The following is a 26,313-nucleotide window of genomic DNA, read 5'->3' on the forward strand; positions in this document are numbered from 1 at the left end:
AAAATACTGCAAAACAGAACATAGAATATGAAACAGCATCCTTGTACAGTCAGCAACAAAACACTGAAAAAGAATTAACAGTGGAGTTTTTAGGTCTTTCCAGATGACTGCTTCTAAGAGGTGACTGAATGGCTGCTGACTGGCATTATGCATATATAGTCTGATTGACCTCACCTGGAAAGTTATCACAGTAACTTTTAACTGCCACAAGTCAATGTTACATGTTCTCACTCACCCATCAGTACAACTTATAGAAAAACTAGCTATTTCGAAGTATGCAAGGGAAAAAGCAGCACAGGACATATTAAAAATAATATAATAAAACATTTATTTTAAAACAATAAAATGCAGACTGCATTAAACTGGCTTTATTTTCTATGCGTTATATATTTTATGCGATTAATCACCTTATTGCTATTTTGCTAGCAATTCGAATTACTCTTGGTAGTTTTCCCAAGTCATTCTCTCTTCCACTTAGTGTATCCACCAAAAAAAATCGGCGAGTCAAAAGCCAGTTGTTCATATTACTGCCTTTGAATAAATATGACAGACATATTTAAATAATATTAAAATATTTAAGAACTAATTCAACACAAAAAGAATGAAATCTACTAGAAACGATACATGTATTCAGAATGTAAAATTATTTATCTTCAAGTTAAACAAATACATAAATTAGATTTACTTCATCTGTGCATATTTTTGCTTGGGCCTCTGTGTGCAACCAAAGCTTGCATTTAACACTATCAGAACTCGGCCACAAATATTAAATTCTTAAAACAGAAGCAGGTTATGGTATCTTTAAAAACCAAGTCAGTAACAGTAACTAATACAAGTTCTTTCTGTTTGAAGTTATTCAGTCTACTTAAATTCACAGAAATGTTACTATGATGGTCTTACCTTGATTTACAAACATTTCACTGTATTGAAGATTCAAGTTTAAAACTGGAATGGCCCAAAGATACTGTTGTCCATTGTCATCATCATATTCAAGGAATAGGTCATAAAAGATTGGATTAGCAAAATCTGATAAGATCTTGGAAACTGAAATTTTGCACTACAAGAAAAAAATGTTAAAATGAAAAGATCACCTTAGTCATTCAATAATTTTATCAAGTTGTAGATTTGTACTCTACAAAATTATTGTGGAATTTGTCCCACTTTTTCACAAAATACAAGACATTCCAGCTATTTGTAAGCAATTACAAAGTACTAATGATCTTACACAAAACTCTTGTTTGTATTACTGCAATTGCCTAGAGTGACTAGTGTGGAGAATGAAGCCCTACTAGCATTTTTCAACAGATTAAGAAAAAAATATCCTAGCAAATTTCACAGATATAAAACTTGAGATTGCGTAAACAATAACGTCGAGAAACGTGCATAGATCCCATGAAAATAATTGCATTAAAAATACTCAGTAAGTTAATATTTATTTGTGTATTTAAATCTAGTAATATTAACTGTTGTTAATACTTGGCAACAGGTTCTACAGACTCAATATATCAAATACATGAGACTTTAAAAAGCACAAAAAAAGAATAGCTACAATGTAGGGAATGGTTTTGAATGTAGGCAATTTAATAAAAGTAATAAATATAACGAATTTAATAAATAATTTAATAAATAATGGATATGTAGGTATTAGATGCTGTGCACACATATGGAATTTTGTGAAAATAAGGATGCTATTTCTCCACTCCTTGGCCAGAGACTACGACCTCACCATTTAACAAGTGACAAATACTAATGAAGCTTTATTGCTGCCAGAACTGTGTCTGTGGCTGACTTGACTTCAGCATCTAAGTATCTGCAGGGTCAAGGGCTCTATCCCATTTCCTGGTGTTTAGCAAGGTGTGAAAACTCCAGTAGTTGTTCTCATAATTAAGACAGCTAAAGAATCTCTTTCCTCTGATGACTCAACTGTTCAATCAAAATTTGCCTTCAATCTCTTTATTCATTCACTGAAATCAGGGGATACATTAAAGATTTCATGGAGGCAACATCCAGGCATGGCATAATTGCACATGCCTTATTTCCACATGAAAACTGGCCAAAGACAGAGGCAGGGAAATCAGAAGCTACAACATAAAGTATACGACTGTCAGAACAGAATTATGTTCTTTCACTGATAAGTCAGCAGCCTCACTAATAAAAAAAAAAATTCAATTTATTTTGATTATCCTATGTAGTACACAAGTTTTGTGATGTGTAGTTAAATTTAAAATAAATTAAAATTCTTAAAATGTAAAATAAATTTATTTCAGGAAATAATAAAGGAAATAATATAAGCAACTGTTTCACAAGGAAGAAGTCTGTGTTGCAGCTTATGGCTCCATATCAATATGCATTGAATACTGATGACATAAAAGCAACTTAATTCAAGATCCAGAATAGCATTTTATGTCTTACTTACACTTTGCTGGTAAGTTGTTCCAAATATATAAGCTGCATTCAGTTTCATTTGGGTATCAGGACAAAGCTGAACAAAAAATAATTACAATTAGGTTAATTCAAAGATATCATTTTCTCACCTGAAATAGTACAGGAATAGTACAGGTACACCAAGCTGTTTAGGTACTCGCACTTCTCACAAAAGACACTTTGCTCTATTCCTTAAAGGAGGGACTGATTTTGAAGTGTAAACACAACTGCTTATTGTAGCAGTATTTGTGTTCTTAAAATACTGTTTTAACTTATTCACACTTCCATAGCTCTTTTCAGTCCCATCACTGAAGTTGAAATCTGTGGACAGCAGCATCCAACCAGGCAAGGATAATCTTCTGGGGGACCAAATGTTCAATGCACTGTGCCACCTCAGGCTTTATTAGTGACTTATGCAAAATCAAAGAATCCCACGAGAAAAAAATCCCACTCCACATTCATCTTGCCCCCTTTCTCTTAACGTAGCATTCTCAGAGGATCAAAGTTATCATGGCAAGTAACAGATTTGTTTTCTTCTTCAATGTAACTTTCACATTTTTTGCAAAGAACAAGTCATTCTAAGCAAAATCCAGACAAATGGGCTGAATGCTGACTAAACAAGCATGGCACTCAGTGGAGGGCATAGCCATTTTCCCCAAATAAAACCATGCCTAAATTTACATAAAACACAATTCTATTAGTGTGCAACTGAAATTCTACGAATTGCCACAATTATGCATTGAGATTGCTTTAGCACTGCAATGTCTTATCATCACATACAATCTATTACATTAAAGGAGGCTTTGAACAGCAAAGTTATTCCTTTCCCATTGATTTTTGATAATTACTAAAAGCTGTGCATTTAGGAAATTAATGTGTCTTATTAGCTTTAAAATTTACATCAGAATATCTCATTTTCTATGCACAGTAACTGGCTTAGCAACCAGTTTTCTCAGACACTATTTTTTCTTAAAATTTGAGAGGCAGATGCAAGAAAGTTCATCCTGAGACAATAACAAAAGAGCAGTCACTACCTAAATCCTGAATGTCAGCTGCTCTTTTGTAGATACTGGGGCATTTGAAGTAATGTGCTCCAAGAGAGACATGAAGAGGCTAGAAAAGGAGACAGACAAAGCCCAATTGTTCCTGCTATTGTTGCCAGACTAGGAAATTGCTGAGTGCCTAGATCACCACCGGAGTGCCAAACAAATTCTACTCTGTATCATGTTTTGCAGCTCCTAACTTCTGTTAACTGTTAGGCTAATTACTATTGCACTTTCCGTTTGCTTCTTCTTTGTGTTTTTCACACCCTATACAGCATGGTACTGCTGAAGTAGAAAGTGTGTGTGACTAAAATCTAAGGGCAGCATCCAGGTGTACTGTGATTCCTACAGTCAGTGTTCCCCAATTCTATGTAAAGTCTCCCAGGAAGTTTTTATAACTTTCTGCTATGAAAAAGTCAGGCAGATGCTAGCCATGGTGTATGATTTATATTAAAACCAAATGAAACAAACAAGCAAAAAATCCCAAGACAACTGAAAGAAAAGGGGGTGGCAGATCAGTTCTCCACCCTTTCTGCCATCCCCATAACATGTGAAAGGAGGTGACAACATCCAATGGGACATATACCCAGAATTTTCTATACACCTATGTGGACTGAGAGCTAAAAGAATACACCTTTCTCACCAAGAAAGAAAGGGCTAATAATAAATTACATACATGGTGACTGTATGCTGAATGGAAGAAAGAGGGAGTTGGTTGTAAATGTCTAGTGGTTTTTCAGAGCTTTCCAATATTCCAAATTTGTATTCGTGCAATGGATGTGGGCAACATTGCTGAATTTATACTTTTGATTTTGTATTGATCATCATTTTCCCTGATCTAGCTCTACTGTTATCTCACAAACTGTCTTTACTCTAGTAACCAAACTCCCGGCTTTTGTCTTAGTTTAGTTAAAGGCAATCAGAATGTTATGGTATCAGGGAAAGACAAAATCAAACGTACCTGTAAGATCCCTCCTTCCAAATTCTGCCACTTAAGAAAGTTTCCTGCTGCATCAAATGAGGCTGCAAGAAATTGCAGCTTTACATCCTGACGATGGAAAAAGACAAAGAAACAATGAAACTGCCATAAAGTAGGCATACACATTTGAGAGATGTCTCATCATATACTACTTCCTGAAAACTTTCAGCATATTGCTTCCGGTTTTTTCCCTTTGATTTGATTTTTTTAATTTTGGTTTTGGTAAAAACACACTTTACAATTCCACAGCTTCGTTGGTGATGCTGAGAAAGTTCTGAAGGAAAGTCTACATAGGAAGACATGCCCTAAACTGATCAGAAATTTGAGCAGATTTCTAACTATACCAGGCTGGAATCTTCAGGGCTTTCCAGGACCTTCAGTGTTAGGAAGAGTTACAAGTATTTTAGTTGTTAACACAGAGGCTACATTGCAACATTGTTTGGTTTAAAACACAATCTTTTAGAATCGGGCTGGAAAAACCTACTACCTCTGGGCCAACAAGAACATTTAAAATATAATTGGCAGTATAACCAATAAACAGGTTATCAGTAGCACTACTCACGTTCTGTGATTACCTTAACCTGAATAAACTATTCCAGTTATTCTCATTTTACAATGAATCTGTAAAATAAAAGACTTCATTGTTAGATTCCTTCTTAGAACTGTGGCAGTTAACAAGCTACTTAAGCAGTCCACCCCTCATAGGGATGGATAACCTGGCTTTGTTAACATTGAAATGATTGTTTTTCCACACCTCTTTTTTCCTAATTCACTGCAGGAAGAGGAAAATGCTGGAGTAGTAGACTGACTCCATCTGTGACACAACTCAGCTTGTAGAGACTTGTAACACATACTAAAGTTGGTGTAAATGAAGATAGAGTTGTGTGGGTAAGCACCAGAAGGAAAGGGTTAAACACTGCATAGCAATAATGAAGAACACTGTTCCCTGCAATAAAGTTGAGAAATGGGTTCTGATAAAATCATGGTACAGACAACTTGTCAGTAAAAGATCATCTAACTCTGCACCAGCAGAACGGCAGCAAAGTAATAGCACATCACATATACCCTTCTTTTTCCAATTATCTCACCAGGAAAACCAACAAAAGGATGTATATGTTTAAATCAGAGGAAAAAGACAAAGAGCAACTTTGCCTCAGATTTATGGAGACTGAAAGAAAAAAGACTTTGAAGCAAAGGACAATGCCAAACCATCTATTAACTCCTAGGGGGTATAAAAGATTTGTCTAATTATTAGTTCATCACTGCCAGTCCAGAAGAACCTTGGGGACACCATGAGAAATTAACAGTTTGACATCCCTTGTTCGTTGTGTCCCACAAAACTGATCCTGGTCAGACCTCTCAGATAAGCACATCTTGGGCTTAAGAGAAAGTGGGTATGAGAGCGTGAACAAAATAAAAGCATTAGCAAGTGAATGTAAGTCAGTAAAATTAACTCACCTGGAGTTTTTTTACATAAGTACCACTTACCTTTTCCATAAGATCTCACACCGAATTTTTTTACACTGACTGTAAAAATTATCGCTAGTGGAGCCACATCTGCAATGAATCTAAACCTCTTTATGTGATTATGTTCTCTTCCTAATGTCTGTTTTCCCCTATTATCTGACACCTACCTTATCGGTTCCTTTAAAACTGAAGATTGTAGGGAAATGATTTGCCTCAAGTACTTGGGACGCTAATCCTGGCTGATCACCATAATATAGCCATGGAAGATTGTGCCTCCTGTAAACAATTACAATGTTTTCTCTAAAGAAACACAATGTTTTGCATCAAAGAACGTTTAGAATAATAATTTCTACAAAACACTATACAAGGCCAAAGTTATGCAAAAGGCAACTTACCAATATGTTATTGAATGGGCAATGCCTAGCCTTGCTGTATTGACATAAATATACTGAAATAAACCACAGGCATCAGTGCTTGAAGAACTCAGTGAGTTCATATTCATTACACACATATTTCCGAGAGCTTGGCATGCTGTTAGATTGGAATATAACTGCAGTAGAGAAACACAAGAACACAGAGTATTTATTTACCCTTCCTTTTGTTGAGACAGTCACAAAAGTAATGTTATCTTTAACAAGCCATCTCTAAACCTTCCTTTTTACTTGAAAGCCATTTCATTTTGTCAACACCTAATATTTTCTTCCAGCTATTCAACTTCCATATTTTATAGGTCTGCAGAAGGCAGCATGAATCAATGCTCTCACTGTTTCAGTTTTAGTTGCATCAGCTAGATGGTATAACAGAAATGTCAAAATCTGCATATAGAAAACAGAGTAAGAATCAAAATGTTTAACATCACTTAGACCGTACGGCAAAAAACAAAATTCCATCAAAACCCCAAGACCAACAACTATAATTGCATGTATCATAAATATCTTCTTTTCAGTTTCAGTACTTTTTCTATGCTGCTGTTGCTAAACTATGTTGCATGTATACCATTGTTCAGTTTTGGCAAACAAACCACTGCCATGGTTTGGTGGAAGGGACGCCTGACACCTCAGTGTAGTCATCACCACTCTAGTATTAACTTGCCACCATCTATAGCCTTTGTGTGGGTCAGACCAACAGTTGTACGCTACATTCAGACAACACCTCTGAAGAGCTGAGCAGGCTGAGGTAGACAAACAGGATAAACTTATGTAAGTGATGAAGATAGTCTCAGTTTCTAACAAAGAATGAAATGAGCACTGTACAGGTATTATTGTGAATAATACATACACATAGGTGTGCATATTGGTAACTGATTGAGTGTATTTGCTGCTTTACTAGTGATAATTTTGTAGTAAAAAGATATATGCTTGTTGCTACTATTGGAATACATACATATTTGCTTTATTAATCATAGAATGGCTTGGGTTGCAAGAGACCTTAAAGATCATCCAGTTCCAACCCCTCTGCCAGAGGCAGGGACAACTTGCACTAGACCATGTTGCTCATTAATCATAAATATACTTATTTGACTAGTAGCAATTTGTAGTAATATGCAATAAAGAAATGTAGGAAATAAAGACTCCATGTGTTTGTGTACTATGGAATCCTGTGAACCAACTGTTGTGATCTTTATTCACCTGTAGGCCAGGTAACCCTTTGTACTGTGACAGATTGGGAGAAATGGTAGGGCTTGAGAAGCTCAAATCTGATTTTGAGGAGAGGAATATGGAAGGGAAATGAAAATGTGTGAAAATGTTGGCAAAAAGGAGGCAGAGGCACATCCCCTTTATAATGTTATACGATTCTGTTGCTACAGGCACTCTTCCACTCATCGTTACTGACAATGGTAAATAACACTTGCATACATAAATCCAAAAAGCAAACCTGAAAAGGATAGTTCTATGGTTATACTTCTCCGTCACAAACCAGAATAATTAACTGAAAGCCAAATATGAGGAAAAGACCAACTGCCAAACAATACCGAATATGCAAGAGGTTAATTTTCTGAGTGACCCTTTACTGGATATACTCAGTGACAGTTCACATACCTACCAACTACTGCAGGGTTTTTTGTTTACTAACATTCATCTTGTGAAGATTCCAACCCTAGAGACTTGCATTAACATTGATTAGTGCTCAATATCCTTTCTAAACATTCTGCAAATGTATTTCTTTCTTACCTACTGTCATCTCAAAATAAGATTCTTTAAAAATAAGCAAGCTTTCAAACACTGAAGTCTTATGCTTTTATAGAAAGAACCACTTCTGTATAAAAAAGCAAACTGCAAACAATGAAACTCACCCAACAAGCAGAGGCTGACGACTGCAGGTTTTTCAGAAACCATTCAGATGCCAGTGTTATACCCTGCAAATAAGGAACTGCTTCACTGTCTTTGTTCAGAACAATTTATCCGTAACATTAACAGTCTAGAAAACTACATCAGCTACTTATTTTTTCCTAAGTGGTTTCCATCCTTTGCAAATGTCCAAATCAAACCATCTCAGTTCAAAACACAATCATAATTCACTAATTGGTTTCACTTCACTAAATTAGACAAAATATACAGAACAGGAGCAGAAATACTTAAGAATTGAATATGGATTTTGTGACAAAGGAGTTTACTGTGCAAGGGAAATGCTAACCTTCAAGGGTAAGGTGTTGACTTGGTGGTAAATTTAACTTAGGACCAAATTTGCCAAATTAATTATTTCACATCTGTCTTTTTATAACTACTCATATTTGAACTAAACATACCTTCTATGTACTGTAAGCAACTGAAAATGCACGTTTTCAATAAAATATTACTTAGAAGACTGCATTTTCAGAAAGCAAGACCAATATTTGCTGTCAGGAAAACTGCTTTCAAGCAGTAGCCTTTAATTAATTTAAGAACAAACTACATTTATTGGCCACACAGCAGTTCCTGAATTCAGAACTACATGGAAAATGGTCCTAACTTCAAACAGATGTCACAGCTAATACAAGTTTGTTAGCTAAAACAATGAAAACACCTTCCTTTTTCTCAATAGAATGTATTTTCAATGATTGGCCAAACCAAGGAGCTAGACAACTTCATACACAATCTCAAATTGTAAAGGTGCCCATTTTCTTCTACCAGCTCTAACCATCTGACAACTAAAAATATCATTTAGATCTTCATATCTTCTTTAATGAATACCTTACATGAATACCAATTTTACATATTAAAAAGAAATTTCAAAAGCTCAAAGGCCCTTATGGACTCTTCAGCTTGTTTTTGTGACAAAAGCGTGCATTTTAAATACATGCAATTTATACAACGTACCACATACTACTTGTTTCAATTCTAAATTCATATAAATTACTTTTTTTCAGTTTATGAAACGGCATGAATTTTCTTAAACATATGCCATTGCTTGCCTGATCTACATATCTACATTCCATCTTGATGCAAATTACCTTGTAAACACTGTGATGGCAACAAATCATCACCTTTATTTTTCAGGAACAGAATTTAAAAGACTTACTGAAAGCAAATAATGAATTAGCTTGAAAATGTTTTAGAATAAACACACTTACCAGCTGTCCAAAACGAACAGTTGCAACTCCCTTTGGAGGAAGGCTTTCCCTAGCACCAAAACACAGTCCCCCAGTCTGAAAAAAACCCAAACAGAAACAGAAAAATGGAAATTTATACATTCATCAACAGAACATTACTTTTCCTGAGCTTCAATACAATAAGCATTCTACTTACTAAAAAGTCTGGGCTGCTGCAGTCACAAGACTTGCTTACATTGATGAATGTTTGTTCACATCTTACACACCTATGGATCACAAACATGAGGAACGTATGAGATTTAGTATCATAGTATAGTAAAGGTTGGAAGGGACCTCAAAGATCATCCAGTTCAAACCCTCCTGCCATGGGCAGGGACACCTCCCACTGGATCAGGCTGCCCAAGGCCCCATCCAACCTGGCCTTGAACACCTCCAGGGATGGGGCAGCCACAACCTCCCTGGGCAACCTGTGCCAGTGCCTCACCACTCTCATGGTGAAGAAATTCTTCCTAATGTCTAGTCTAAATCTGCCTCTCTCCAGTTTATACCCATTCCCCCTGGTCCTATCTCCACAAGCCTTTACGAATAGCCCCTCTCCAGCTTTCCTATAGGCCCACTTCAGGTACTAGAAGGTTGCTATAAGATCTCCTCTGAGTCTTCTCTTCTCCAGGCTGAACAGGCCCAACTCTCTCAGCCTGTCCTCGCAGGGAAGGTGCTTCAGACCTCCAATTATCTTTGTAGCCCTCCTCTGGACCCGTTCCAACAGTTCCACATCCTTCTTACATTGAGGATTCCAGATATGGACACAATATTCCAGATGAGGTCTCACAAGAGAGGAATAGAGGGGCAGAATTACTTCGCTTGACCTGCTGGCCACTCTTCTTTTGATGCAGCCCAGGATACGGTTGGCCTTCTGGGCTGCAAGCACACATTGCCAGCACACATGGCAAGCACACATGTTGAGCTTCTCGTCGACCAGCACTCCCAAGTCCTTTTCTGCAGGGCTGCTCTAAAGCTCGTCATCCCCAATGGTGTACTGAAAACAGGGATTGCTCCGACCCAGGTGCAGGACCTTGCACTTGGCCTTGCTGAACCTCATGAGGTTCTCAGAGGCCCAGTCCTCCAGTCTGTCCAGGTCTCTCTGGATGACATCCTGTCCTTACAGTGTGGCAACGACACCACTCAGCTTGGTGTCATCTGCAAACTTGCTGAGGGTGCACTGAATCTCACTGTCAATATCATTGATAAAGATATTAAACAGCACCGGTCCCAGTACAGATCCCTGAGGAACACCACTTGTCACTAATTTCCATCTGGACTTTGAGCCATTGACCACTACTCTCTGAAGACGACCATCCAACCAGTTTCTTATCCACCTTACTGTCCACCCATCAAATCCATTTCTCTCCAATTTAGAGAGAAGGATGTTGTGGGGGACTGTGTCAAGGGCTTTACAGAAGTCTAGATAGATCACATCTGTCGGTTTACCCATGTCCACTGCTGCAGTTACCCCATCATAGAAAGCCACCAAGTTGGTCATACAGGACTTGCCCCTGGTGAAGCCATGCTGGCTGCCATTAATCACCTCCGTGTCCTCCATGTGCTTTAGCATAGCTTCTAGGAAGATCTGTTCCATGATCTTCCCAGGCACAGAGGTGAGGCTGACAGGTCAGTAGTTCTCAGGGCCATCTTTTCTATACTTTTTAAAAATGGGCACAACGTTACCCTTCCAGTCACCAGGGACTTCTCCTGATTGCCTGATTTCACTAGTACTTAGTGAAAGTTGATTACACAGTATTCCTGATAACACCCTCAGCTTCTTCACTAGTTTGAACTGAAATCCAGAACACACTAGCGATTTCTTTCTACTGTCAGTGAAGCAGAAAAGAAATGAAGCAGTTAATTATCAAAAAAAATAATCCTGTTTCTGCTTCCAATCCAAAACCCTCTGGTAGCCACACTAGAAGAAACAAACTAAGCTGCTAGTCATATAAAGATTTCAGTGAACACAATTCACTGCTTTTGAAACTGTCATCTCAAAGACAAAGACTTTTCCTCAAGGATATTCCTTTTAAAGAGAACACAACACGTCCAAATTTATCATCACAAAAGGAAAAGAATCCTCACCTAGTTCCTGACACATCTGAAGCAGAGAATGATGGCTCACTTCCATTACAATGAATGCACAGTGCTTCATTAAGCAAAATGCCATCAGTACTTCTTTCCACTAAATGCAAAAGAAAAGCTACTGAGATAAAATTGCATGGATCTAAAATAAAAGCATTTTTTTTTAAATCAAGAGCACAACTTGCACTATAAACAAACATTCATGTTTTTAAACGTGTATTGTTTATAGCTATGCAAATACAGTTTAGTTTTAAAGACATGCAACATTTCACATCCAGTTTTGCTGTTCCTTTGTTATTAATTCTGAACTAAACTTCAAACCAAGACTTCACTGCAAAGCTAAAACTCAAAATATCAAGTTTAAAAAGTACTGGAAAAAAGAATCTTAAATTTTTGTCTGAAATGATTAATACAAAAGTAACAAATTCCAAATTCAAAAATGCATCTTCCAGCAATTAAATAACTAGGCAAGAGATTTCAAGTCAAATTCTATTTTAAAAAAAGATGTACAAAGAGAATCAAAAGAATCACAATACTCCTGTTCTTTCTACATGTTAAATTACAGAATCAGCTTTGCTCTCAATATTTTACAATAAAGGCTCAGAATGTATCTTGCAGCTCTCAAAGTTAAAGAGAGATGATTTGGTATTCATTCTTTGTAAAAGAGTATGTAGCAGTTAGCTTGGCTTGCTCAGGCTATTCTGTTATACGTGCATTTACGTGTATAATATCTGTACAGCAAAGTACCTATATAGCATATCTTCAAAACATTTGAATGTTTTTTCTTAGTCTGTATTGACATTGATTTTATCCCAGTTTTAAGGCCTCCACCCAGTGCCAGCCAGCTTAAAGGAAGTGATACAGCAGTACTCCTTTTCTGAATGTTTGCACAACAGTTTCTGTTGCAATGAACAACAATGCAGATTTATCTGCTGTCTTTTAGGAATGACGTTTAAGATTAAGAAGACCGTGGCATTTTTACATTAGAAATGTAAATATATATTAAATTTCCTTTCTTATTTAATAGAAGAACATGTCTTAGTTAACTCAAATATCTAAAATAAGAACTAATATCTTATGAGTTGCATGTTTTTCTTACCTAATATTTCATTATTGAGGCATTTACATTTTCCTTCTGAAGTTAGGCCTCTAGGGCAAGCAATACAATTCCACCCATCTTCAGTGACTCCATTCTAAAATAAAATGTGAAACTATTACAATTTTCAGAAGTATAAACATCACCTGTGAAGAATGCCTGAGCCAGAAGTTATTTACTAGAAAACGTGTTCAGATACAACAACATCAACAACATTGATTGAAGCTTTTAAAAGACAAAAAAAGGCTAAACAATCTGGCAAAAATAATTCCTACACAGACACAGACTAAAAGAAGGGTTCGTAAGTTTTTTAGAACCCATTAGCTAACACTCTTTAAGGGTGAAGATAAAAGCTGATTAAAAGTGGAAGGTTTAAAAAAGATACAGAGGTTCCACAATGGAAAAAATAATACCAATAAACGTAATGATGCATAAACTGACATAATTGTATAAAAACATACAGAAATAATGGAAGTGGAGAAGTCTTTAGTCAAGTAGCTTATTTAACTATGTGGAATTTTGCATGTAACCAAACAGTTAATGTGCCCACTTATTTTATACTATGAGCAAGCAGCACCACAGGTCAAAACCAATGAGGAATATGAAGATAACTGTTCTCCCTCAGGTAATATATGTTATTCCTTTCTCCAGTATCATAATTTTTTATTTGCATAAGACTTGCCATAGGATTAAAGTCAAATGACACTATTACCGGAAAGAGAAAGAAATGGGAATAATAGAAACACTGATGAATATTTGCCAATGGCTTTGTCTAACATAGCAAGAAGCTAGAAAGGAGAGGCAAATGACATCCATTACTTATTGGCCATTAAGTAACTAACTCATGTAATTAAGCTGGTCTATTCGGGGTTCTTCTACAGTTATTGGAGAGATAGAAGTATTCAAGAAGGCTGTCACTCTGAAAAGCTGATTTTGCTGGAGAAAAGTTATTTCTCTATTTACTATAGCAGGAAAAAGCTGGTTAAGAGTGGTGCCTCTGACTCAATGCTGTGCATATGAACCAAAATTACACCTTAATTTCTTAAGAAAGGTAAACAAAACTGACCAAACTTCAAAGATATATGTGATTAACATAATAGCAGCAGGTCATTTTGAAATAAAAGATAAAGTACAAGGGACTATGAAGGTCTGCCTAAATATTACAATAATAGGCTTTTATATAAATAATCAAATCTGATACCTATGAGCTGAAAAGCACCTCTGGCATTCTATAAAACAGTGGTCTCCAGGCAAGGATAACATAACATGAAGCAGAGAAGAAAAGCAGTGGAAGGAAATGAAACATTTAAATTACTCTTACTTTGTCTGTGGGGTCAAATTGATAATGAAAACATGCCTGCAAAAAGCAGTAATAAAACAGTTCTAAAAGGAAAAGAATTACTGCCTATAAGCATGGACTGAAGCAAAGACTATTATGCAAAATAATTTTAAAGTAATGAAAAATACTTGCAGTCAGGAGAGACTATAAAATTAGAAAAAGTATTATGACAAAGTATGAAAAGTTCAATACTTACAATATTTTCCGGGCACTTTTCACAAACAACGGAGGACCCACCATTATTAGAAACCATCCGGTATCCTGGCTGACATATACATGAACTACCTGAAAAAAAAACCACCCCAAAACACACTTTTAATCTATATAGACCTGTTTTGGCTTTTTTTTTCACAGAATACTAACAACTGCTATTGTTCTCAAAAAATCAATATAGATTATTATATAGACAAATAAAACGAGTGAGAGGTGCATGAAAATCACTTTGCTTTCTAAAAAATGTCCACGTTACAGTTTGTACAAAGATGTTTTAGGAAAATATTACTAGGCTGACTGATATACCAGAGGGGAACAGGAACCCAGAGCTTGTAAGTTTTTTAAACTATATCAATTGGCCTAATAATAGATATAATCTCTTCCTCTCAGTCTTGCCATGCTGCCATTCCCAGCTCATCCTGTCTCCACCACCAGCATTACGTTTGCACATAGTTTTTATCCTTTGAATAGGAAGTAAATCCTAAAACCAAAACTTGTTTATATACAAAGGTTTTTAAAAATAGAACTATAGTTTGTAAAACTGTTCTTAAGTAAAAGCTTTTAAAATTGTGCATGTGGATCAAGTTTACAGTGAAGGCTTTTCAGTGATTAACAGAACATACTTAACATTTAATATGAAATTAAACACTACTTTCTTGACATGTCATAGTGTCACATCTGCTAGTGTTCAGCAGCTTTCTTTTCAGAAACGTTCTGTCTCACTATCATGGACCTCTCTCTCCATACTTTTAAACACATACTACAGATCAAAATTGTTTCTATGTACTAAAGACTGTATTTATTCCTGCTTAAGTTTATTGAATTGTGCATGTAAAAATCATCTAAAATTCTGTGAAAAGTTGTATAGCCTTAAAATAGATCCGCATGAGACCAGTTTTACAGAAAGAACATTAATCCTAATGTTCAACCATTCATACTTAACTGTAAAGAAGAAAATGCCCAATAGGATCAGATAAGCAAAGAGACTTCAGTCATGCCATTCACTGTGGTGATACCTAAATTTTTAGACATGTTGCTTGAAAGCAGAATCCACAGTGATGAGCTTGCCATTGAGTGCATGGGCAGACTTGTGCAATCCCAAGTGGAATACAGACAAGATGTAAGCAGCAGACTGGGTAGCAGCTATCTACGCTACTCCAATCAGATGCTGCGTAACAAAAATTAAATTCTTGACCTCCCTCTGGAATTTCTCTCTCCTTGAAGCCCTTGAGTTAGAGGAATATTCAAGCCTAAAATGGTGTTATGGATCTAGACAGTGACATTACCATAGAGTTATAGAATCATTAAGGTTGGAAAAGACTTCTAAGAGAATCCAGACCAACCATCAGCCTACATGCAAACCACAACCACCATGCCTACTAAACCACGTTCCAAAGCGCCACATCTGCAAGTTTTCTGAATGTCTTCAGAGATGGTGACTCCACCACTTGCCCAGGCAGCCTGTTCCAATGCTTCCCAACCCTTTGGTAAAGAAATTTTTCCCAGTATACAATCTAAACCTCCCCTAGCGCAACTTGAGGCTGCTTCTTCTCATCCTATCACTCATTTCTTGGGAGAAGAGATCAACACCTGTCTCAATATAACCTCCTTTCAGGCAGTTGTAGAGGGTGATAAGGTCTTCTCTCAGCCTCCTTTTCTCCAGGCTAAAGAACCCCAGTACCCTCAGCCACTCCCCGGAAGACTTGCGCTCCAGACCTTTCAACAGTCTTGTTGCCCTTCTCTGGACATGCTCTAGCATCTCAATGACCTAAAAATTATCACAGTACATTTTTTCTGCAAGTAACTGTGGGGTTTCTCTATTAAGGTACCATGATGACAGTGGAAGAGGTGACCAGTTTTCATGCAGCAGTTGTGAATGCAGCCATCCAGACTGCTACGTCCAACTGAGGTATCAATTTTAAAGAGTGATGTCATTGGGGCTTAGTCTTGAACTTGTTTCTTTATATACCTTTAGTACCATCACACTGTGTTGTGTACACTCCAAGTTGCCGTGTGGGACTTAGCTTAGTACACGCAGAGTCTGAAGACGTCATACACTTATCATCTCAGACACTCAAGCTTTGACAAGGAGTTTCAAGTTATGGAAGTGTTTGTGAACAGATATTCAGGACCCTATGGAATTTTGTACAAGAAAGCTGTGGAGGGGCTTTTTACAAGGGCACGTAGCGATAGGATAAGGGGGAATGGCTTTAAATTGGAGGAGGGAAGGTTTAGATTAGACATTAGGAAAAAAATCTTCATTATGAGTGTGGTGACGCACTGGCACAGGTTTCCCAGGGAAGCTGTGGATGCCCCATCCCTGGAGGTGTTCAAGGCCAGGTTGGATGAGACTTTCAGTAGCCTGGTCTGGTGGGAGGTGTCCCTGCCCATGGCGGGGCGGTGGGAACCGGATGATCTTTAAGATCCCTTCCAACCCACACCATTCTATGACTCTATGATGAAAAAGTGGATTCCTATAGCTACACAAATGCCTGGCGAAAGAAAGGTTCTACAGAAGGAGCTAGAGGCGTTTCTCTGCGCTGTGCCTCGGGTACCAAAGCCGCGCTGTGGCCGTTCGTGTCTTTGCGGGATCCTGGCCTCTCACGCTCGCCCTGAGCACGGCGGTTTCACCGCCCACAGCCGAGTCCAGGCACTGCAGCTCCGGCCGCAGCCGCGGATTCAGCGCGGAGCCGCCCGAGCATCCCGGGCCCGGCCCCGGCCCCGCCCCCGCTCACCGCCGGCGCTCCGTCGCTGGTGAGCCCCGCACAGCCCGCAGGCCAGGCGGGAGGCGTCGAAGTAGCGGTCGGGCCCGCAGTCGTCGGGACGCTGAAGCGGGAGGGAAAAGCCGCGGGCGGGCGGCGGCGCCATCGCCAGGAGCAGCGCAGCCTGCGCCCAGCGCCCCGCAGTCGCCATGGCTACGCGCGCCGCCGGCCGCGCGCCCTCATTGGTCCGCGGCCGCTCGTACGGCGAGAGCGAGGGGCCAGCGCAGGACGCGAAGCGTTCCGGACGAGGGTGCCGAGGGGCGGGGAGCTCGGGAATCCAAGCGGGGGAGGAGCAGCGGGGATGGAGCAGGTGGAAACAGAGAAACGAATGTAGGATGGTTGTATTTGCCTTGTTTTAGTGATACTGAAAATCATAGAATAGTTTGGGTTGGAAGGGACCTTAAAGATCATGCAGTTCCAACGCCCCTGTCATAAATTTTCACAGAAATCTTATGTGTATTCTATTACTTTCCAAAGACTAATTTTAATGTTATTATGAACTTCACAACAGTCAAAACTCTTGCTAATCTGGAGCTTTGGAGCCAGGTCTGTGCCTGACCTTGCATTTGAGGTAGGGAAAGGCTGCAAACAGGGTGATTACAGAAGACACATCTGTTCAGTACAGACCATACTGAACACAAGACGTTATCGTCTTCAAAGAATGAACAGTGTCTGGAAAAACACTGTTTTAAAGAAAACGTGCCATCAGAGGGATATTCTCTCTAACTTTCAAAAAAAAAAAAAAAAAAACCAAACCAATTACACAGATGAAATTTAATTCTACTTTAGACTAAATAAAAAATATTCCATTTTTTTGTAATAATAACTACTTCTTGTATCATTAGAACATGGAGCTGGATGAGATCAGTGGGGAAAAGCAATCAGAAGACAATGGCCTGGTCTGCATGTCCTGATACCTCCAGAACTGCTACACAGTGTGTGTTACGAATGTGGTTTGTCTGTGTCATTTCCTCCCCCCCCCAAAGAGAAAATTTAGCACACAAAATGTCCAGAGGAATGGATGCACATCTGAAGCGAGCCCCTTTTTGTCCAGCCAGGATGCCCCTGTTCATGTTCCCTTGCATGTTACCAAGACTTCGCAGGGCACTTCATGTCCTGGATTTTAATTATTCCTTACTGCCCCTTTCCTGTATGACAATTGTTAACTATTACAATTGTCTATGCTGGTGTTGGCCAGAAGGCTGTATGTTTGTCACACCAAATGCTTTATTCACCAGATTTCTTCTGCTGGGTTTAACAGGTTTTTAAAGGCCAAGTACCTAAGGGAATCTACCATAAACAGGTCCTGCACCTGGTTTGAGGCAATCTCATGCACAGTTACAGGCTGGGTGGAGAACAGACCGAGAGCAGCCCTGGGGAGGACCTGGGGTGCTGGTGGATAATAAGCTCAACAGAGCCCGCCAAGTGCACTTACAGAAGGCCCAGAAGGCCAACCATATCCTGGGCTGTATCAGAAGAAACGTGGCCAGCAGGTTGAGGGAGGTGATTTGCCCCTCTACTCCTCTCTTGTGAGACCCCACCTGGAGTACTGTGTCCAGTTCTGGAATCCTCAACATAATGATGCCGTGGAAAACACCAAACTCAATAATCAATGCCAATTTGATTATTAAGCAGGTATTGCTTTAATACATAATATGATGTCGGACACACAGCGAATCATTTCACATAATGTGTGCGTCCCTTGAGGCTGGTTACAGGACTTTTATACTGGTTAAACATACATATTCATGTAGATTCCAAGAAACACTGGTTACATATTGGGGAAATATTCATTAAACATACATAGAACTCATAATCATATCACTCACTCTCGAATGTACATCACAGTTACTTTGTGCCTTCAGAATCCCTTCATGATCTTTATCTTAATCTTCTTTCTCACTGTGTCCTCTTGGCAAGCTCAGGTCTCTCCTTTGTTTCTGCTGGGGGACTGTCCTTGTTTCAACTAGTAAACAAGCTAAACTCCAGTTATAATCACATTCTTTCTTACCACAAGCTGGCCAAGATTTGAGTCTTATTGTTCTTAATGATTTATTCCTTCCTGGCCAAGATTTGATTCTTCTTATTATTATTAATGATTTATTCCTTCCTTCAATAAGGCGGTTGTGGAGCTGTTGGAACGGGTCCAGAGACGGCCTACAAGGATGACCAGAGGGCTGGACCACCTCCCATATCTCCTATGAGGACAGGCTGGGAGAGCTGGAGTTCAGCCTGGAGAAGAAACGGCTGCAGGAAGACGTTCCAGCAGACTCCAAGACTTCGCTAATCTCGCCAGCCCCTGGTCGAACGCGCATGCGCAGTAACTGCAGCGCTATGCCCCTCCCTCCACACCAGGATCGCGCATGCGCAGTGGCGCGAGCTGGGCTTGCGCGCAGTCCCGGAAGCGAGGGTTGCGGAGGCGGTGGTTCCCGCCCGGAAGGACTCGCTCGGGGGGCGAAGGGGAGTGGGGTCGCGCAGGCGCGGTGCGGCGCGGGGGGGGAGGACGCCATCTTGGTGGTGCTGTGTCCGGATCTCGGGCGGTGGGGGCCGCAGCCTGGCCCGGTGCTGTGTCCGGTGGGTGCATGGTGTGAGGGGGAGCGCCCGGGGCGTCGAGTGTAACCCGGGGTGCGGGACTGGCCGCGCGGGACGGCGGTCGGCAGCCCAGGCCGCGGCCTCCCCTGCCCCCGCGACCCCCGGGCCCAGCCCGGCTGCGAGCGCGTCTCTCCCAGCCACGTGATGGCTGCCGCTGGCTTCGACTGCTAAGGCTTATTTTGAAGATCAGGAACAAAAGCCGTCGCCTGATCGATTACTCTATTGGATTATAAGCGAGTTGTTGCTGTGGGTGTTCCTACACGCTCACTGAGTGTGCAGACTGATCGTTCAGCGTTGTGGCAAAAGTACCAGTGCAGGCTTAGCTTCCCACGACGTTTGCAAGTTGGAGGGTTTTTTTGTTTTAGTGAAGTTTTAATGGTATTTGGAATTTTCCGAGGCTGTAGAAGTATAGGTATAGTACTGTTCTAGTTAACTCAGCTTAAATGTAAAATTTCTTAGAACAGTGTGCACGTTTTTGTGCCTCTAAATTCGTGGCATATAGTTGTCAATCCCTTTACCTAAATCCTTGTTCTCTGAAGTCCTTGCTCACTTAATGAAGTGGTCTTAGTTTTGTGTGGCACTGTCATCCCCAAAGTCACTATTTTTGTTTCTAAATTGTTGGATGGCTTGTCTATGTCTTCTACCAGTGCTTGGTTGTTTAATATATAGTCAGTAGAAGCTTGTTATTTGGACTTGGTTTTCTGTGGATTTCTTAAATAACACATTATGATCTGGAATTGCTATGTCTAGTTTTCACCACTGAGGTTCTATGTTGTATCCGTGCTACATTGTGGAGAACTTGCTGTTTATCACCGAAGGAATAACGAGGAGATCTGTTCTGAATACTGCTTAAAAATTTGGATAAGAATACAGAATTGTGAAATTCAGAAATACTACAGATTAAATACATCATGAAGTAGTGGGGCAGCGGATTTGATTTTTCAAGACATGAAGGTCCTGTAGGAAAATTTTGCCCATGAATGCTTCTTGTTTTTTGGCACTGCCGTCACATCTGTTGGGAAGATACAAGAAAAAATGTACTGGGTCTGCCTGAGGTGGAGCTGATGTTCTTCGTAGCAGTCACTACGACTTTGTGTTTTGGATTTGTGGCTAAGAGAGTGTTGGCAACACATCAGCGTTTTGGCCGTGGCTGAACAGCGCTTGCACAGTGTCAAGGCTTTCTCATTTTTCCCCTATTCTGCCACTCCAGTGAGTATGGTGGGAGCAGGCAAGAAGCTGAGAGGGGACACAACCGGGAGAACTGACCCAAACTGACCACAGGGAGATTCCATGCTGTGTAACATCGTGCTGAGCAACAAAAACCAAGGGAGAGGAAGAAGAAGGTTTTTATTTGATTGTTTTGGTTTCTAGGGGTGGATTTTTTAATTGGCTTCCAAGTTCAGAGGCAGGCTGGGCATCAGTAATTCTGTGTGAGGTGGTGAGAGTTTTCCGTTGCTTCATTTTTTTCTCTTTGCTGACTAAACTGTCTTTAAAACTTGAGCCACTTGGTTCTTCCTGTTTTCTTCCCCATCCCACTGGTGCGGCCGAGGAGCGAACAATCAGCAAATGATCAGCTGTGTGGATGCTTGCCTGCTGGGTGTGTCAACTCACCAAAAAAATACAGAGAAGAGGTGATCTGTAGTGAAGTTACTAAATAGGCAGTTGTTTTCAGTTTGTTGTGTTTACAAGGTCCTGATGTAGAAGTGATGTAGAATCCATTATTTACAGGATTTGGGCTTTGCTCTTGTTTTGCTGTGTTCAGGTGGAGCAATAGTTACTGTCATCAATAGGTAACTTGGCATCAGGATCTAGTGCTTTACATTTGTTACTGAGCACGGGGTTGGTAAAGGGATATTCTGAAACATTTGTCACTGGAGTGTTGGGCCCTTGTTTTAAGGGACATAGTTACTTGCTACAGAAGCTTGTGTTTGTTCTGAGAGTACTATGATATGTATTGTATGATGTTAGATAATGTTAAAAATCGGGATATGTTTAAGCTGGTGATTCTTGTTCTTATGCCTGAAAGTCAGTAAGTAGATAGGGAAGATACTGAAATTTGTTTTGTAAATTGAAGTACTTCCTGAAGTTTCTCCTTGTTGAATATTTTTGCTGTTTCATATGATCGTCTTCACTGTGCGTGTTAAGTAAAGTGCTGGACTGGTGAGTAGCATGCTGTGGTGAACATTGAAAGCAGGTGGATTTCAGAAGAATGGAATCATCCTGTAATCTTGAGATGGACTTGCACATCTTTCAAGGACTCAAATAATTGAATTGAGAGTTTTTACCTCACTATACTATCGGTCTGTTTCATTTCAACAGTTCAGTGTGGCGAAATTGATGATCAAGTAACCTCATCGTGTTTTCATCATTTCCAGAAGTCAACTTAAGTTTTGAACTTTTGCTTTTAAAATGGAAACCCAAAGGTTCAGTGCGTAGCATCCTGAAACATGGAAGGAGTTCTTCGTAGTATCTCACATTGTGGGTTCATTACACGCTTGGCTTTAGTATTAGCCACTGCTATGGATGAGCTGCAGCAGTGTAGCACAGTCTGTAAAGCGAAGTACAGGTATCAGCCATTAATTATGTTTCATTTTCTTTCCACAGTTAAGTTCATTTTACAGAATTTATCAGGTCTTCAAAGCAGAAACAGGTAAGCTGCCAAAAGCTTAACACTTCTCACTGAGTATTGTGACAAGATCATACACGGCGGTTTTTTTCTCAGACTTGTAGCTGGGAACTAGGATATGTTCTCCTGAGTGCACGTGGCTGCTGCAGTTAATACGCTGACTACGTCAAAGAGACAACATTTTTGATGCTGAGAAAACGCGTTACTGAACAGAACTGATCACTGAGTAGAAAAACTTGTCAAAGCAGTGAAGTCATCACTGTTGGTGAATTACTTCATTTTCCAGTGATATAGTTATCCTTTTTCCGTTCCGCTTTTACCATCCAGTATTGTCTGTGTTACGATCACGTGTGTCCTGTTCAACAGTAAACAGGATTTGTTTTTTTTCTGTTCCTTGGGACTGGGCAGAGATCTCTGGCATACAGTAACTATGCCATGAAAGACTTTAGGTGTTCTTTAGGTCTTGTGGATGGTGAGGAGTGACTTAGGTGGATTTTGTTGCCCTTAGGATAGGGAATATTGATAGACTTGTGTACGTGTGCCGGTGGAGTAGCTAATAGTTCTGAGTATCAACTTTCAGTGAATCTTGTTCCTGTGAACTTGTGGGTTTTTTGATTCCTTCTCTCTTGATTGAGACAAGGACATTGATTAAAAAGGCTCTAGCTTCTTAAGTGTTAAGATACTGTAATAGCTGAGTACTAAAGACGTGCTATCATGTGTACCTTTTTGTCTGCAGGTGATTTTTGCTGTGGGTTGAGCTCAGCATGGCTGTAGTCATCCGTTTACAGGGGCTTCCTGTTGTTGCGGGTCCTGCAGATATTCGTCGTTTCTTCTTGGGATTGAATATTCCTGATGGAGGTGTGCATATTATTGGAGGAGAGATTGGGGAGGCTTTTATTATATTTGCAACAGATGAAGATGCACGGCGTGCCATGAGCTGTTCAGGAGGGTTTATCAAGGACTCACGCATAGAGCTCTTTCTCAGCAGCAGGGCAGAAATGCAGAACACCATAGAAATGAGCCGGAAACGATTTGACCGTGGGGAACGAGAAACTATGTCTGGCTCTAGAAGAACAGGCACTAATGGTTCTGGTGTATCAGGTGTTGGAGACATTCCACATTTAGTCACACCTTTTTCAAAAGGAATAATTAAACCTGGTTATGGTCCACCAGATCATCCAGAGCCTGGTTTCCATACCAATGGCACAAGACATGGTGATATAGGTATGCCTAAATCAAGCTATCAGTCAAGGAAGGATTCTCATCCATTTAACCCAGATGATCTTTACTTATTTCTACGTGGTATACCTTACTCTGCAACAGAAGATGAAGTGCGTGCTTTCCTTTGTGGGATACATGTGGACGGAGTGATTCTGATAAAGCATCGCAATGGTTTGAACAATGGTAATTGCTTGGTAAAATTTGCCACACCCGGTGATGCCTTGGAAGGACTTAAACGTCATAGACAATACATGGGTCAGAGGTTTATAGAAATAAGCCCATCTACAGAGGAACGGTGGATTGAATATGGTGGGAGGGTTGATATGCCAAATGAAATGGATCACTTTTTCTGCGAAGACCATTCTCCAAGAAGTTCAGGCTACATGCATTTGAGGAAGCATTCTCATTCACGATCACCAAGGAGACAAAGAACACGTTCTCGTTCGCCTCCCAGCCAGGAATATTACATACACTTAAGAAATCTATCCATTAATGTGGAGAAGAGAGATTTGAGAGCGTTTTTTTCTGATCTCGATATAGGCAGCAAACAAATCAAGCTTCTAACAGATAAGCATCAGAGGAGGACTAGAGATGCTTTTGTGATGTTAAGGAGTGAGAGAGATTATCAGGCTGCTTTGGAATGTCATAGAAACTTTCTTCTCAATCGTCCCGTTTACATTTTTCCAATTTCACGAAAGTCAATGTTGAAAATAATTGATTCTTGTGAGAGAAAAAGATCACAGGACAGAGACCATTCTGGACAGGCCGTTTCAGAAAAAAGTTATCGGGAAGGTCATTCTGGCCCCAAGACGTGTGTTTATGTAAGGAATTTTCCATTTGATGTGTCAAAAATTGAAGTGCAAAAGTTCTTTGGGAGATTTGATATTCATGAAGATGATATTTACTTGCTCTGTGATGACAAAGGAGTTGGGCTGGGAGAAGCAATAGTGAGGTTCAAATCTGAAGAACAAGCCATGAAAGCAGAAAGTTTAAATCGTCGAAGATTCTTGGGGACGGAGGTATTAATAAGACTTATATCCGAAGAACAGATGCAGAAGTTTGGTGTAAATGTACCACTGTGCGCACCAAATGAAATGCAAGGTCATCCATATCCGTATGACAGAGGTGAGCTTTCCCATCCAGTTGGTTCACCATCTGGGCCACCACAAGGGCCACCCATGCATTCATTTGGCCCCCCTGGGAACTTGAGGCATCCTGAATTTAGGCATCCCCCTGAGGACTTCATGTGCCCTCCTAAGGATTTCAGAGGTCCACCACCTCTGATGGATTTTGGTGGTGATGGTGAACCTTTTGGCAGAATAGAGTTTGGGAATAATAAAATGGGAAATTTTCCTGAAGGAAGATTTATGCCGGATCCAAATTTCAGTGGTGGTTCTGAACACGTTGTGCGTATTCGATTGAAAAATTTGCCTTTTAAAGCTACTCCTAATGAGATTCTGGATTTTTTCTATGGCTACAGAGTGATACCGGAGTCGGTTTGTGTTCAGTATAATGAACAAGGATTACCTTCGGGTGATGCTATCGTTGCTATGACAAACTATGAGGAAGCTATGGCTGCTATTAATGAACTGAACGATAGGCCAATTGGTCCACGGAAAGTTAAGTTGAGCTTGCTTTAAAGGACAAAAAGGTGCTCTAGAATGAAACATTCTAGTTTTGACAGTATTGACGGTTATTTTCACTCTTTTTAATTACTGGAAGATGCAGAAGAAACAGTTTCCATCAATGGTTGTAAATAATATCTAGTTCAGTTGTTTAGCTCTTGGTTGAAATGCCTGTATGGTTAAGGTATGAGAACTATGGTGCCTACTTGTGGCAGAGAAGAGCCCAGAAATTGTGGAGGATATTGAATGTCTTACATCAAGGTCTAAAAGCATGGAGTTTTTTTTAGTTTGCTTTAATTCCCTGTCCCATGACTTTGCATCAGTTAACAATGTAAGTGTTGGTTTACTGACCACACAAATGGTTCAGAGAGAACTTCAGTGCTACCTGCATTAGTAAATAACATTTCTTACCGAGGTTAGCTAAATCAAATTAAAAATGAATTGATTTTTTTGTGTGTGTAAGCTGTTCAGGTTCTGTTCAGTTTAATGTTGTTGCAGGCATTCCTATTGAAAGAAGAAAAAAGAGCTTCCTGTTCACATTAGCTGGCTTTGCAACTTTTTTAAAATAAAAAATAAATTGCCTTTAAATGTGTGTCTCATATTTAAAAATTGTATAGTTAATAACCTCAACTATTATGCTCAGCATACATGTGTCTTGGTGAGAAAGATGCTGGCTGCTTCCTCTGGCAAGTGTGAGCTTTTTGCGGTTTGTCAACACAGCAATGAATACATAGTTTATAAAGACTGCAAAATCTGCACTAATCTGTTGGTAGGCTTTCTTGTTCTCCTCCCTCACTGCAGTATCTTGAGTTAGAAAATGAACCTCAGAATTAGATCAAGAATTCTGACTTCAGCCTGAGCTTTCAGAGTGGTCTTTGTTTTATCTCCACGTGCTTAAAGTATGAATATTAAATTCCCAATGATGTCTAGATTCATTCCAGGTCATCTGCTACTGGCAACCAAGCTGACAACCAACTTTGTTATTTTCTGAATCCTTCTCTGAATTCAAATGGAATTAAAGATTAAAAAAAAAAAATAACAACTGGTGCTTATATTTCATAGGTGCTATAAAGAGATCAAGGAGCCAGGAGACTTGCAGGGAAAATAAAGATGTGTTACGAGAATCCTCAAAATAAACTTGCCTGACCTGATAGTGCTTGGAAAATTCAACATGATTATTTTTGTAAGCTAACATCACCTTTACTATTAAATCTTGTCTCTGTATTATCAGCTGCTTTGTAAATTTGAATGCAAGTAACTTTTCCAGCTA

At 39.6% G+C, this 26,313-nt stretch overlaps 2 protein-coding genes across 5 annotated transcripts in view; one reads left to right on the top strand and one right to left on the bottom strand.

The window, feature by feature from the left end:
- TMEM67 (transmembrane protein 67) overlaps positions 1-19,293 on the bottom strand; it is a 34,465-nt gene extending 15,172 nt beyond the window's left edge. Inside the window, exons 1-13 of one of the 2 annotated variants that reach the window (XM_054059410.1) lie at positions 18,809-19,293; positions 14,201-14,289; positions 12,669-12,762; positions 11,570-11,669; positions 9,639-9,708; positions 9,464-9,538; positions 8,207-8,269; positions 6,309-6,463; positions 6,081-6,189; positions 4,429-4,515; positions 2,417-2,482; positions 901-1,057; positions 408-531 (exon numbers count right to left, since the gene is read on the bottom strand). In XM_054059410.1, coding sequence (XP_053915385.1) covers positions 408-531; positions 901-1,057; positions 2,417-2,482; positions 4,429-4,515; positions 6,081-6,189; positions 6,309-6,463; positions 8,207-8,269; positions 9,464-9,538; positions 9,639-9,708; positions 11,570-11,669; positions 12,669-12,762; positions 14,201-14,257 — 1,157 coding nt within the window. In that variant the 5' untranslated portion in view covers positions 14,258-14,289; positions 18,809-19,293. Of the gene's footprint in view, positions 1-407; positions 532-900; positions 1,058-2,416; positions 2,483-4,428; positions 4,516-6,080; positions 6,190-6,308; positions 6,464-8,206; positions 8,270-9,463; positions 9,539-9,638; positions 9,709-11,569; positions 11,670-12,668; positions 12,763-14,200; positions 14,290-16,952; positions 17,152-18,808 lie in introns of those variants that run through there. The other variant, XM_054059409.1, reaches the window with a different exon arrangement.
- A 166-nt stretch (positions 19,294-19,459) lies between these two features.
- On the top strand, positions 19,460-25,918 carry RBM12B (RNA binding motif protein 12B). Of its 3 annotated transcripts, XM_054058271.1 has the most exons (3): positions 19,460-19,553; positions 22,176-22,221; positions 22,934-25,916. In XM_054058271.1, the coding sequence occupies exon 3, from the start codon at positions 22,962-22,964 to the stop codon at positions 25,056-25,058; it is 2,097 nt and encodes a 698-aa protein (XP_053914246.1). In that variant the 5' UTR covers positions 19,460-19,553; positions 22,176-22,221; positions 22,934-22,961; the 3' UTR covers positions 25,059-25,916. The 3 variants fall into 3 exon arrangements, with proteins under 3 accessions (XP_053914246.1, XP_053914247.1, XP_009556324.1); XM_054058272.1 differs by lacking the exon at positions 22,176-22,221 and having other exon boundaries at positions 19,465-19,553; positions 22,934-25,918; XM_009558029.2 differs by lacking the exon at positions 19,460-19,553 and having other exon boundaries at positions 19,560-22,221; positions 22,934-25,917.
- The last annotated feature ends 395 nt before the right edge of the window (positions 25,919-26,313 follow it).

This window comes from Cuculus canorus, chromosome 2, assembly GCF_017976375.1.
Source record: "Cuculus canorus isolate bCucCan1 chromosome 2, bCucCan1.pri, whole genome shotgun sequence".
Taxonomy (NCBI): Eukaryota; Metazoa; Chordata; class Aves; order Cuculiformes; family Cuculidae; genus Cuculus; species Cuculus canorus.

Excerpts from the sequence above, each read along its gene's own strand:
- RBM12B (XM_054058271.1), top strand. The coding sequence starts at position 22,962 with ATGGCTGTAGTCATCCGTTTACAGGGGCTTCCTGTTGTTGCGGGTCCT.